Genomic DNA, 13,216 nt, shown 5'->3' with positions numbered 1-13,216 from the left:
ATCTTGATTAGAAATATATTTCAGCGGCAATTCAGATCAATTTATACACAAGCGACAAGACTTTTGTCAGGGAGTGTATAATGTAAATACTTGCAATAGAAACAGTTAAGACAAAATACAAAAAGCAAGAAAACATGTTACAATAAACAAAGAAAGACAAAAGAGCGGTAAAAACAAACAGTTAACATTCTATTAATTAATTAGTAATTTATTTTCACTACATTTCCTATTTTTGAGGCTGGACATCTGAATGGAAATGCTGTGCCGGATAGTGGTAAAAGCTGCGATTTCTTTGTTAGAATTCAACAAATGGAAACTTTTCAAACTTATACTGTACATTCAAATCTCAATCCCCTATTCAGCCCTAAAGTGTAAAAAAACAACAACATTTATAGTATTATTGTAAAGGTTTTTACTACTACAAGGCATCAAGACAAACAAGTATGAATGTACACATACACATACTGTACATGTAATGTATTTCTAACCTTCAGTGTCACCGTGTCCCATTGATGGTTTCATCACGTCTGTGCCGTTTGGGATCTTTCCACTAAAAAGAGTGGGGGAAAAATTTGTATAATGTACTGTTCTGTATATCTTCTGGACAGGTATCTGGGCGTAGTCAAAGTAGTAGGTAAGCATATATTTACTGCACATCCAATAGGTAGAACTGAAGCTTTTCAAGATAAAAGTACTGAATAAGCTGACTCACAGTCGGGGCACTTGGAAGATGGCACTGTCCACCTCGTTTGTCTCTCCTCCTTCGTCCAATAGGCTGTAGGCGCTCCCACTCAGGCCGCTGTCCAATGAGGCTGCTGTGACTGGGGCATCACTGGATCTGTAGCTTGACCGAGCTGTGCAGAGATACAACCACACCCGTCACGACAAAGACACAGGAAGAAAAACTGCACCTCTGCCGGATCCAAGATTGTAAAAACTAGGGCCAAGAAGCATTAGTCAATATCTGCAGCAAGTAAAATCCGTCACAATCAACTTAAAACCTTTTTTTTTAGTTTGGCAGTCAAAAGGAAAGTTTTCTTTATAGCACAAAAGACTGGGTTGTAATGAATAGCACATAAACACTGTGGATCAGCAAGAAGCTTATGGACAAACAGTGTACTTAGAATCTTTCTCCCAGACAAAGACAAGACAGTAAAACTCACATATAAAGCTTTAACATGAAACAGACAAATACATCCAGAGAAACATCACATATAAATGTTTATGCAAAAGTAGACCAAACAAGAGGCACGTACACCCTACTGACATTGTTAGTCATCTATATGAACTATTAATAATGACCTAATATCTCAATCTCAGCATTACTTTAGTGTAAAATTCAAATTACATGAAAATAGTAGAAGTTTAAATGATGTTTTTGAATGTTCCTTTTTTAAAATAATTTTTTTAATACAACCTGTTTACATGCAATATATTTTAGATGTTATTCTTTATGACATAAATGTTTAAATGTCAACATTGTATTCTTAAACAGCGGATCAGGCAGTGTGAGTATGAATGATGTGAGATGCGTGGATGTGGTGCAGAACAGAATCCATGCCGACACGTTTATTCTTTAGGCCACTCAACACGTTATTGATGGATTGCTAAAGCTCACTAATACCAGTTCAATGAAGCAATTGGAGAGTCGTGATGCAGCAGATGTATCAGTGGCACAGTGTTAACGCTCGGTGAATCATACAGCAATTTAAGACATTCATTTCCTGGTATTAGTAAACTGTGTTGGTGGCCGGTAAGAAAGCGTGTCTCGCTGCATGAATCTCTAGTGATGTGGCTGAGTGCAACTTTCTCTCTGTCTCTCCCTTCCTGGCTCTCTAGTTAGCTTGTAAGACTCCCCTCTCTCTTTCTGCAGGTGTGCGTTAGTAGCATCACATCCTCTCTTTCTTTCACTCTCTCTCTTTCTTTCCTTGCTCCATCTGTGCTTCAGTCACACGACAGAGAGGAGACTCTTGGGCAAACTCTCACCTCCGGTCCTCTGTGGCCTCTCTTCTGACACGGCTTTCCTGAGGGTCAGGTGTCTGCCGTCTGCTCTGCTCCCTTTGGCCGACACAACCGATGGCAGGGCAGGTAGCCAATCAGACTGGGCTCTCTGAATGGTGAGCACGCCCACTACGCTGTGTCTCTGGTGCCTCAGTGAGAGGCGGCCTCTTTGGCCTGGATGTGTTTGTTTTCGCAGGCGTAGGTCAGGTGTCAGGGGGTCAACGGCAGGAAACAAAGGTCATGGGGTCGAAGTTTAAGATGGTAGGAGGGAGGAGCGAGATGGAGATTCAGAGAGTGGTTTATCTTCACCAAGGCAACCAGCTTCACTGTCAATCACAAGCAGCCACAGTGTGCAGTGCACATTCGCCCCTCCTGCATGTCACTAGGAGGCGGGGGTGTGCAGCATCTACTGGGGTGCATTGTGAGTCCGATAGTTGTTCAAATAAAAAAGGGTGTTAGCGGACCGCATGCACAGCCATCTCAGTGGACGAGCTTCAGAAAAGCTGGTCGTCGTTTGTCAAAGAAAAGGAAATACAAAAAGAACTAAAAAATGAAAGCTACTAAAAGAGGTTGATGATATTTTTTGGGGAGGGGGTGGTATTGCAACTTTCTTCTGTTTTCCTGCTTGGATCAATAAATCAAAATTATTTAACTGCTAGCTGGCGACAGAAACCTTTCATGGAAGCAAAAACATCTTCCTGGCAAACTCTGCACCATTAACTGAACCAATGTTTTATATTTGCTAGTGTTGTCATGTGAGAGAGCTGGAGATGTCACTGTGCTCTGACAGTAATTGACAGATTTGCCGATTTATTCCTTCAGAATATGTTGTGCAATTCCGATATCTCTCTTTCAGATTTGACTTTCTTCTTCTTCCTTAGTAAATTATGATTGTATTTAAATTCTATTCAAAACCGCAAAACCAAGGTAAAAGGGGTTATTTCTGTTTAATTTCATTTTAGTATAAGTATTAAGTACATAAGTATAATTAGAGAATAAGATTTAGCCTATAGCCTCTTTACTTTTTTTAAAATGGTAATTTTAAGTAGTTAGAACTGGCCTTCAATATGCAACCATTATGCCTCTTTGGCTTCATTGAAAACGGGTCAAACTTAGGAAGGTCAAAGACAAAGTGTGCTACAGTACAGGTGAGCTACATACAGAAGAGAAGCGGTGGGAGGTTGAAACACTGTGAATACAACGGGGGAGAGGACCAGAGGGTGGAAAGGGAGAGGGAAACCAATACTAGAAAAGGAAACCAAAGGAAGAAGGTACAGAAGGTAGAACAGATGAGTGCGAGGAGGCCATGCTGCGTAGGCTTTATTTGCGTCTTGGTTTACTTGGTTGGAGGCGTTGAGGCGGCTGCTGCTGTGACTGCTGTGGGGCATCGCCCGTTGCTACGGCAGCGCCTCCACCGCTTCCAGTGCCGCTGTCCTGATGGTGTTGCCGTGCGGCACTTTTGCTGGAGCGTGAAGCGCCGTGCGAGCGAGAGTGTTGGCTGTGTCCGTGGCTGTGGCTGTGGCTTTGGCTTTGGCTCTGGCCCTCGGACGGGGAAGGCTTCGATGTGCCAGGACTACTGTGAGATTTCTCGATAGTAGGCACCTGCGTGTCTAAAACAACCAAATTCACCAAATTACCAAAAAAGCTATTTTCTACTTTAGTGAACTTAGAGGCTGTTACCTTGTGTGTACCACTTGTGGATAAGTTGCTGGCTAGTGAGAAAGTTAATTTAGCCAACAAGGTAACTGCCTCATTTAAGTCTTTGATTTTCAAGCATCCTCATTAAATTTGATGGTTATTTTAATAAATTTGGGGAGCATTCAAAGCCTTCCACAGTCATGTTGCCTTCTGTGTTAGAAGAAAGATAGAGGGAAGCTAAGGCTAGGCCTCTGAGCTGGTTGGCATCATGGCAACCAAGAAAACAGACCATGAGAAAGCAAAAAGCATGAAGCTGAAGCTATGATGGGTGTGCAAAATTGGGCATATAAGGTGCTGGCAGAAAGAAAAGACTGTGAGAGAGAAACAGAGTTAGACACAGAGATAGTGGGGAGAAATAGATGAGAGAAGCAGTGACAGGAAGAGAGCACAGAGTAAGAAAAGTGTGAAAAAGAAAGAAAAACACAAATACACGAGTACAAGAAGAGAAGAAGGAAACAGAAATAGCAGAAGCAGCAGAGTGCAGACGGCTGTAAGGGGGTGACGGTGATAAAGTCAAGCAAGTAAGGCAATTTCATCATGTCCTACCCTTGGCCGGATCTGGAAAGATCCCGTGGCTTCGGCTCTTGATGACAGACGATTTTGGGGAATCCTGATTGTCATGTGCGGAGCCAGTGGTTTTAGGGGAGGAGTGCTGTGAGGAGGGTTTAGAGGAAGTGTGCCGGCCCTGACCTGAGTGAGAGCGCCGGTGGTGGTCCCCCTCGCTCTGCTCCTTCAGGAGAAGCCACCGAGGGACATTGTCCAGCTGCGCTGTGTTGGACAGGTCAATAAGGACCTGCGAACAAACACAGCAGTGTATTAGGCATATGCATAAACATGTATTGGTGGTACACCACTAAAGTGAATGTCAAAAAGGTTTACCTCTCCTAAGAAATCATTAGAGGAGCACTTGTCGTAGTCCCACACGCTCACCTCCAGGGTCTTCTTCCTCAGCTGATACACACGCACAGATATAAAGTAAATGCATCTTTTTAGTGAGTAACAATCTTGGCTGTGTGCATAAGAAAATGGCAAAATAAACAAACAAAAAAACATATAATCTGAGCTTAAAGGCGGAGCAGACGTTCAGCAAGCCTAAAAAAACAGAAAACAGAACACAGATTTGCTGTGATTGATATGGGTCCAGTGAATCTAAAATGGGATCTAAAGTGATATAATTAAATCCCAATGGCATATCCATATGCTCTACTAAAACCAATGGCCACAACGATAGTCAACATGCCAGCAGAGAAAAGACAATATCCTCATCTCAACATGGAAGTTGGCACATTGTGAGTTCTTGTTTGTGACTTTTAGAGTTATAGGAAGTAAACTACTGCGGTGGCAAGTAGCTCAATCCGTAGGGGCTTGGGTTGGGAAGAAAAGGGTTTTTGTTCAAGTCCACATACGGACCAATGTATGCTGGTGGACTGGTAGCTAGAGAGGTGCCAGTTCACCTCCCGGGCACTGCCAAGGTGCTCTTGAGCAAGGGACCGAACCCTCAACTGCTTGGGGCGCCTTTCCAAGGGCAGCCCCCTCCCTCTGACATCTCTCCGTATAGTGTATAGGTACTGAACGTGTGTGTGTAATTCAGGCCTGTGTGAAATGTGTGTAATAACAACAGAGTGTAAATTGTAATTTCCCCTTGTGGGCTTAATAAAGTATATGCTATTATTATTGTTATTATAATACTACACAACATTTAAGTTAATATGACCCATGTCTGTGCCATTGAATGTGTGCAGCTATGAGGAATGTGCGCATGAAGACATACTTGCTCCAGGTGGATGTTTTTATAGATGACAGTCTGGTTCCACTCGGGGTTGAGACTCTTGCCTGCATGTTTGGATCTCCTCTTGTTTTCAGCACTGGCGGGGGAACATATCACAACAAGATACACATGATCACAGACTCGCAAAAGCACCAGAGGATAGTGGGCGACCACAATGCAATAAGCACAATACATTGGGCACAATTTGACAGTAGAAGGGAAAGCATGAACGTGATGCACATTGTTTGGACGGTAACAATGCATGGGCCTACGTGCATGGACGACAGGGTATAATGTCAGGGCCTGCTGCAAAAAAGTCCAATTTGATGTCCATCAAGTCTTTTAGTCTAATGAAATTTAAATGTCACCGTACAAATTTGTCAGAATAGAAACAGAGGTTGACTTACTTCTGATGAAATTCTTGTTTATTTTGTTAGTGCCAATAACTCAATCAAGTAAATAATTCTAAATTAATTAATTAATTACAAACAAAACAATAAGAAAAAAAGTTGCCTTTAAAAAGTCAATTTGTACATGAAACAATAGCATTATCTGACTTATTATTTCACCGGTTTTGAGTGAAGAAGAAAACGTTTTGCATCACAGCAAACTCACTGAAATCCAATGAATGACCTGTTAATGTGGATGTTTTTTTGCAGAGTGTAGGGTTTTATTTGAGTTTGTAGGATATGAGTATGTCTGTAAGAGTTAGTTTGGGAAAGACAAGAACAGTCTACTGTATAATGGAAAATAATGGGATGAATAATGACTGCAGAGCAAAATAATGGGAGTGTGTATTGATCGTGGCGGAGCATCAAGGGTACAGTATGACGTCAGGGCACGATGTAGGACATTACTGAAGGATTTTAATCACAATACAGGGACAAACTAAAGGGTGTCAGGTTCAATGTTAGGATTTCAAATTACAATGGTTAGGAACACAAACAGACCATCTACCAAGAACACACAACAGTTAGCTGGGAAAAGTGAATTTTCAGCACAGCGGGAATATAGGTTTATTAATGCTGTGTTAAGGAGATGGGTAGGAGATGTTAATATTTAGGGATTCAACTCCTCCAAAATGCAATGCTTAGCCTAAAAGTGAGTGGAACATCATGAGAATATGGGGACCGTGGAAAATGCACAATTTAAGGGAGTTAGTGGAACTGGACAAACTGATTTGTATCAATAAGCTTCCGATCAGTTAGAAAACAATTTGGATGTTTTGTTACCTTCACCAACTGACAACCAAACAGAACCAAAGTACCAAAGTGGTCAAGTCACATACCTGGCATTCTGGACAACCATGACCTGACTGAGAGGGTCCAGCATGCATTAAATATAGAGAACAACATACAGAAACAATAGTCAGTGGGAGGGTGAGGGGTCAAAGACTGTCTGTGGACTGTAAGTGTGTTTGTGGGAAGGGGACATCACTGTAGATTTAGGTTTGGTGTGTTATTTATTAAGTGTGTGTTTGGGAAAGGGGCATGAGCAGGGGACTTGGAGCTTTAGTGTCTCAGGACTCGTGTTGAGAGGGGCTTTCAGGTGATGTGACGCATCCATTGGCAACCGCAGTGAAAATCTGCAGCTCATGAAACTCATGCTGTGGACAGCTGACTGCATTTATGAATCTTTGTCTCTCACTTTGTACTAGGAATGGGATCGTATCATTATTTTTATGTAAAAACAAAATGTAATCTAATTTACTAGTTTTCTTCTGTCCTCTGTGTTATTGAACTTAGTATTGTTCATTGCTTTGAATTAAGAATATCTACTGAAAGACCAAGGCAATCATATCTTTTTAATCGTAAAGCAAACATTTTTTGGACAACCCTTCACAATGCACATTGCATAATGCATAATGCAATCTCTGCCCTACCATCAAGTATTTTACTATGCATATACTATGCATATACTATGCATATACATATATAACCTTCATGATTGTGGAGTAGTTTCTACTTTCCAAGAAAGTTATAGTAGGATACACATTCTTTCACATTTGTGGTTTGTTTACACTGTCTCCAATGGGAAACTGATTTCCATTTCCAGACTTCTTCTACCTTCCTTTACATTGTGGTTTGCTAAACGTCATAATCAGTACAAGTAGGAAAAAAACACACAAGCAAACGTGTCTGTACGAGACCCGTCTACATTCACGCAGCCTGTAGAAGCCTCGTTCCAGCTTTATACACATTGTAATGTAAATGTACATTACGTTCACAACATCAAGACTTTTTTTTTTACCCCTCTTTCGTGGTTGCTATGTATTAAACTACAGTATATAAGCACCAGTTTCACTGCAGCAGCTTCATGTGGTTGCCAGAAGATCTGTAATGCAACTGAATAACCTCTGTATGGATTGCTGTCGGTACTGATAGCTATAAATGAGTATGCACATATAGCATATACATGAGTATGTGCTTAAGTGTGCACGTTTCCGTAACCACTTTCAGTAGGGCGACTGCAGGGCTTGTGGGTGCCACTCTCCCAGTCACTTTAGCATAACCCTAACCCTGGCTCAAACTCACAGTGGTGTTTCCATCTGCACGTGTCAAACAGAATGCCCGTGAGAGTGGCGGCTGAAAAGCCCACAGCTGTACACTATTGCTATAATCTGAAACGATCACAGGAAAAAACACTCTCTCGGGTGACCTCAAACGGCAGAGCAGGCGGGAAAGTCAATTACAATACAGCGCAATCACAGTGAGAAAGGGAGCCCTGGATTTATGAGAGAATGTGGATCGTATTGCAAGTAAATATGAGAGTTATTGATTCTAACTGCACTAACACCTACAGTAGAACTCCCATCAACGGGGACAACATCAACACAGGAACACAAGCACCTTCATATCTTTTACATAATGTTTGTCATTCAGCAGCGATAAGGGGCTGATGAGTTTATATCACATAACGCTACTGGAATTACATTCTAAAACCCATCTGATGGACTTGATGTGCAGTGTATAGGTGTTATGGACTTGATACCAAAGAAAGGTAATGTGCTTCACATTGAAAGATGTCATGGTAAGCCAAAATCAATTGTAAATCGATTTTAAAATGAAAGGAAATTAGGTTTGAGCTTAAAAAAGTGGCTGCCTTTGAAGCCTGGATGGCAATGGGGATATCTAAGCAGGTATATCTCTCAAATTCCTTCTCTAAAAGAGGCTGATAAAAAAGGCAGTGCAATAAAGACAGCATCTTAAACATCTTATCACTCTAAATCAACAAATTTGGTACAGCTAAAGCATTTTTCACGTTTTGTATCATTTATACTTTATTCACCTTGGTCCCCTTCTGAACTACTAAATGTGTGCTTGCAGGTTCCAAGCCTTTGACTCACCCTCTCCCTGGTAGGAGATACACTTTAACAAACGGGTCAGAGTAGCCATTGTTGTCCCGTGGGGCAAGGTTTCTGGCCTTCAGGACATGAACGATCAAGTTGCCAAGCTGCTTGTCATAGTGGATTTGAAGCTGCAAAAACAAGTACATTGAATGAATTACAATGGATTCAAATGGATTTGGTGTGAGAAACAATGTAAAACAGCAAAATAGTAGTTTTAAGGACATAAACTACAGTATACACTTTGTATTTTTTTGTGTTTATATAAATGTAATGCTTTTAGAAATGCAGAAAGACAGCGAGCACATTATACGTTTACCTACATACTCTTACATATAAACTTTTAAACTTAAACATTACAGAGTTCATCCTTTTTATTTCACAGACCTCTATCTCTCCAGAGATGGGGTGGGACTGGGTCTTCATTCCCTCTGCAGTCTGTTAGAAATAAAAGCAACATGCTTAGATACTGCTAGCAGAAATCTGTAGGTGGATACTTTGTGATTACTGGTGGGTGTAGTACACATACAGTACAGTACGTACTGTACTGCGCTGTGCTTTGTGCAGTGCTTGAGGCTAAACAAGTTCTTCAAAATTGATGCATTTTTGATGCATTGATGCGTTTTAAAGTGCTCATATTATGCTCATTTTCAGGTTCATAATTGTATTTAGAGGTTGTACCAGAATAGGTTTATGTGGATTAATTTTGAAAAATTTCTGCAGCTCCTCTTTTCATCCTGTGTGTTGAGCTCTCTGTTTTAGCCACAGAGCAAGGCATTGCACTTCTGTTCCATATTTGTTGGGAGTCACACATGTGCAGTAGCTAGTTCAGCAGAGCTACCCAGTCAGTTGCAGAGTATGAGGGAGTACCACGCTAGCAGCTAGGCGGGCATTATAACGTGTGTTACAAAGTGACGCGTTTGTCATAGAAGTAAAGGCTGGACTACAAAAGAGCTGTTTGGTGCAGTTTGTGAACAGTGTTTTCTCTGGAAGATTGTAAGTCCCTTTGGGTTGGACTTTGGGCATTTTCACTTTGTAAATCTATTACATGCACAAAAAAGATATATAACACATTAAAGGAAAGGGAAAAAGCCAAATAGCATAATATCAGCACTTTAATATTCCTTTTAGATAAGTGGTAAACTCTTACATTGTATTCCATGTTGACAATTCTTTGCCAAATGTTATACTGATGATAAATGAGGAGCAACCTAATGTTTTAGAGTAATGTAGATTTTAATAAACTTGGAGTAAACAAAATGTTTCCTAAATTGTAATTTCAAACTGGGAAAACAAGATGCAGAAAGCATTTTGTCCAGCAATCTATCATGACATTGCACTTCAGATATTTTCTCTGATGCATGACCAACATTATTAGCTCTTAAAAATGATAAGATAAATCTATTCTAAGCTGAACGTGACAAAGAGACCCTCCCCAGACTCGCCTTGCTGCTGTGGCGTTTCTTGCTGACGGAGGGTGATCCTGGCTGAGCGGGGCTGGAGGTCGCCGAGGTTGTGGGCGGCAGACCGGAGGAAGAGGTGGAGGTGGGAGCCTGCTGCTGGGACACCTTCTGCAGCTCAGCCGCCAGCTGTTTGGGGTCAACACCTGGAGACCTGGGAGGTCTGTCACCTAGAAGGGGTCCCACCCATTGGCATAATTAAATAAAACAAAACTGGCCAGTGCAACCCCCCGAAAAACTATTATAATTTCCTTTACATAAAAAAGACATTTGCACCATAACATGATGCCGAAAAAGGCACACAATGTTGCAGAACAATTCACCAGAATGCAGAAAAGGAAGTGTTTGAGAGGCTCAAAGTTTAGATTTTGCTCAAATCTCAAAATCAGATCTTAACCCTCCCAATGGTGTACCCAAACTTACACCCTAGGTCACACCAGACACACAAAAGCATCATTATGAAAAAGCACCAACAGGAAGGGTGAGAGAAATCACAAATAGACAACTTGAATTTAGAAATCGAGGCTTTACACTGTGGTAGCTCTTTTGAGAACAATCTAATGTTCCCAGTGTGATGCAGACAGAAATAAGGAAGTAGGCCACAAGTAATGCATGGCTGAACTTGAGAAAAGAGAGACTTGAAGATGAAAGCAATATGACAAGAGAGTCTCAAAATAGCAAAAGACAAAAGTTAATTGGGAAGTACTGTGAAGGCAGGGCCTTTGGTGGGGAAAGCAAAGTGGAAAGCAGCGATCGCATGTTGGGGTGTGAGTTCTAGGAATACTGTAGCTCACCTTTGCCGTGCTCTTGAAAATCCAGATGATCAGAACCGTCAGAGTCAGCCAGCATGTTAAGATCGCTGAAAGATGAGAATATGATGTGACATATGTTTCTGAAAATTAAAACTCAAATCCAAAAGAGAATCAAATGGGTTAAAGGAAAATTTAACATTATATAGTAGATCAAGATAAAGAAAATAGGACTTATTAGATATAAACTTAGTGCGAACAGAGTTAGCTATCACGCCTTTTAAATATTTATATGAAGGTGGATTATTTCATCAGGGAGATGAAAAGGCAGGAAATGTAAAAAGAAAGATTGGGAAGATGATGGATCAAAGTCATGATTAGAGTATGAGGAAAAAAATAAAGGTATAGAAATAACAGAAGGATGAGTAAGGCGTTCTAAAAATAGAAAGCAGGAGAGAAAGATAGAAAGTGACAAAGGTTAGACTTACAGTCTGACACACACTTCTGCTTCGTTGCACGGCTGCCCGACGAGCCCTTGTACCTCTTCATAGGTTTTTCCCGTCAGAAGAACACCATTCCACTCTAGGACTTGCATTCCTTTACACAATAACACATTTGCACACACAATAAAACAAACAAAATACAGTTATACTTAAAAACTGGTTGTAGATAAAATATTTTTTTAAAAATCTCAAACCAAAACCAAATCAAGGCATTTAAGTGAGTAGTTCTTTAAATGTTAGAGAGATCAATTCATTTTAAAAAATAAATTAATGTTGACTCGAACGGGTGACCAGATCAGGGTCTAACATCCATCCTTTGTTTAAATTCACAGTGAAAAAAACAAGCTTTGATTCTTGCACTCAAACAACATGTGCGTCAGACTGCAAGCCAAAACTGGAGCAATAAAAGCTGGTGACTGCATAAACAGCAGCTGTGTGACAAAGCTGCTCATAGCGCACTCAGGCAGAGAACTGGGTTCAAATCAACTTGGAAATGGATTTTGTGTTATTTTAGCTATGAAACTATAATTTGCAGGACTACATTTCAAACATTATGTATTATTGCCTGGAAAGAACACAAAAATGCAGCAATAAAACATGTCTCATAGTGGGAACTGACCATTCATTTTGCATTTAATACAGCGGTAAAAGCTCATACAGTCTGTATCCACACAGCACAGCAAACCCACTGCATCTGCCAAAAAACACACCCTGCACACTGGCAGGACTTACACGGATTGAAACAGCTCATCAGGAGGGTCCGTTTGCGACGATACTCTCGAGCTGCGTGTGTGAGTGACAGGGAAGCTACTGTAGTTTCACCATATTATTCATCAAATTGGTCACACAATTGTTTGCATGTGTGTTGCAGTTTGCACACATTCAAAGATACTTCAAAGAAACAAGCATGTATTAGTACACTTAATGTCCCGCTGTGACACTAAAAGCCTCTACTCCAGTTCAATCTGACAACATTTCTCCACAATCACACCATGGAGGGGGAGGCGCCATGTTCCTATTGGCAGGACCCAAGTACTTTGGAGCCATTCTGCTCACTGTTGTATGTCTGCTGCTGTCATGGTTGAGTTCTCCTCGCAGCTAACAACACCACAGATGCATCTTGACTCTTGGACTGAAGCATCATCAACAGCTTCAGCCTATAGCATTGACTTCTTTCTTAGTTTAGAAAGGGCTGGACAATGATGGCTGATACAGTGCAAGAAAACGATATTAAGTAACAAAGTATTATAGCAAAAAACAAGGCAGAAATTAGCAGAAAGCAGTTACAGTAAAAGAAACATTATTTCTCCACTCATGTGCTGTCAAAATAATTGGGAAAAACAAGTTTCCGACTGGGAAAATATGTTAGTGGCTTTAGAGAATATAAAATTACTGGTGCAGTAAGAAGTCCTGGACAAAATCACAAATACAAAGATTAAAAATGGAAGTAATTAATTATATTAAAGCAATGATGTATTGTTTAAATGCTCTGAGCAATAAAATACAACACATATTTGTAGTGACCATGTTTTTTCTCTCCATATTATGAGCTCATGAACAGCGTGACGTCGGAAGAACGACTTCCCAACTCTGCAAATGGGACCATTCAAGGAGCACGTGAATGCAGCATGAAATACCATAACATACAATCTCAAGTCAATTAAGAGTTTGGGAAATTAGGCAGCTTGCGG

At 40.8% G+C, this 13,216-nt stretch overlaps 1 protein-coding gene across 14 annotated transcripts in view; it reads right to left on the bottom strand.

Moving 5' to 3' along the window:
- Positions 1–13,216, bottom strand: part of pcloa (piccolo presynaptic cytomatrix protein a) — a 71,302-nt gene that overhangs the window by 12,577 nt on the left and 45,509 nt on the right. For 5 of the 14 annotated variants that reach the window (XM_032504640.1, XM_032504636.1, XM_032504648.1 and 2 more), the window contains 12 exons: positions 11,511–11,619; positions 11,068–11,132; positions 10,259–10,443; positions 9,201–9,251; positions 8,814–8,944; positions 6,756–6,782; positions 5,471–5,564; positions 4,579–4,650; positions 4,246–4,492; positions 3,342–3,611; positions 713–854; positions 489–550 (listed from right to left, as the gene is read on the bottom strand). In XM_032504640.1, coding sequence (XP_032360531.1) covers positions 489–550; positions 713–854; positions 3,342–3,611; positions 4,246–4,492; positions 4,579–4,650; positions 5,471–5,564; positions 6,756–6,782; positions 8,814–8,944; positions 9,201–9,251; positions 10,259–10,443; positions 11,068–11,132; positions 11,511–11,619 — 1,455 coding nt within the window. The other 9 variants (XR_004327632.1, XM_032504641.1, XM_032504638.1 and 6 more) reach the window with 9 other exon arrangements.

This window comes from Etheostoma spectabile, chromosome 23 (genome assembly GCF_008692095.1).
Source record: "Etheostoma spectabile isolate EspeVRDwgs_2016 chromosome 23, UIUC_Espe_1.0, whole genome shotgun sequence".
NCBI classification, from domain to species: domain Eukaryota; kingdom Metazoa; phylum Chordata; class Actinopteri; order Perciformes; family Percidae; genus Etheostoma; species Etheostoma spectabile.
Note: the sequence above shows the minus strand (reverse complement) of the source record. Positions and strands in the feature narration are given on the sequence as shown.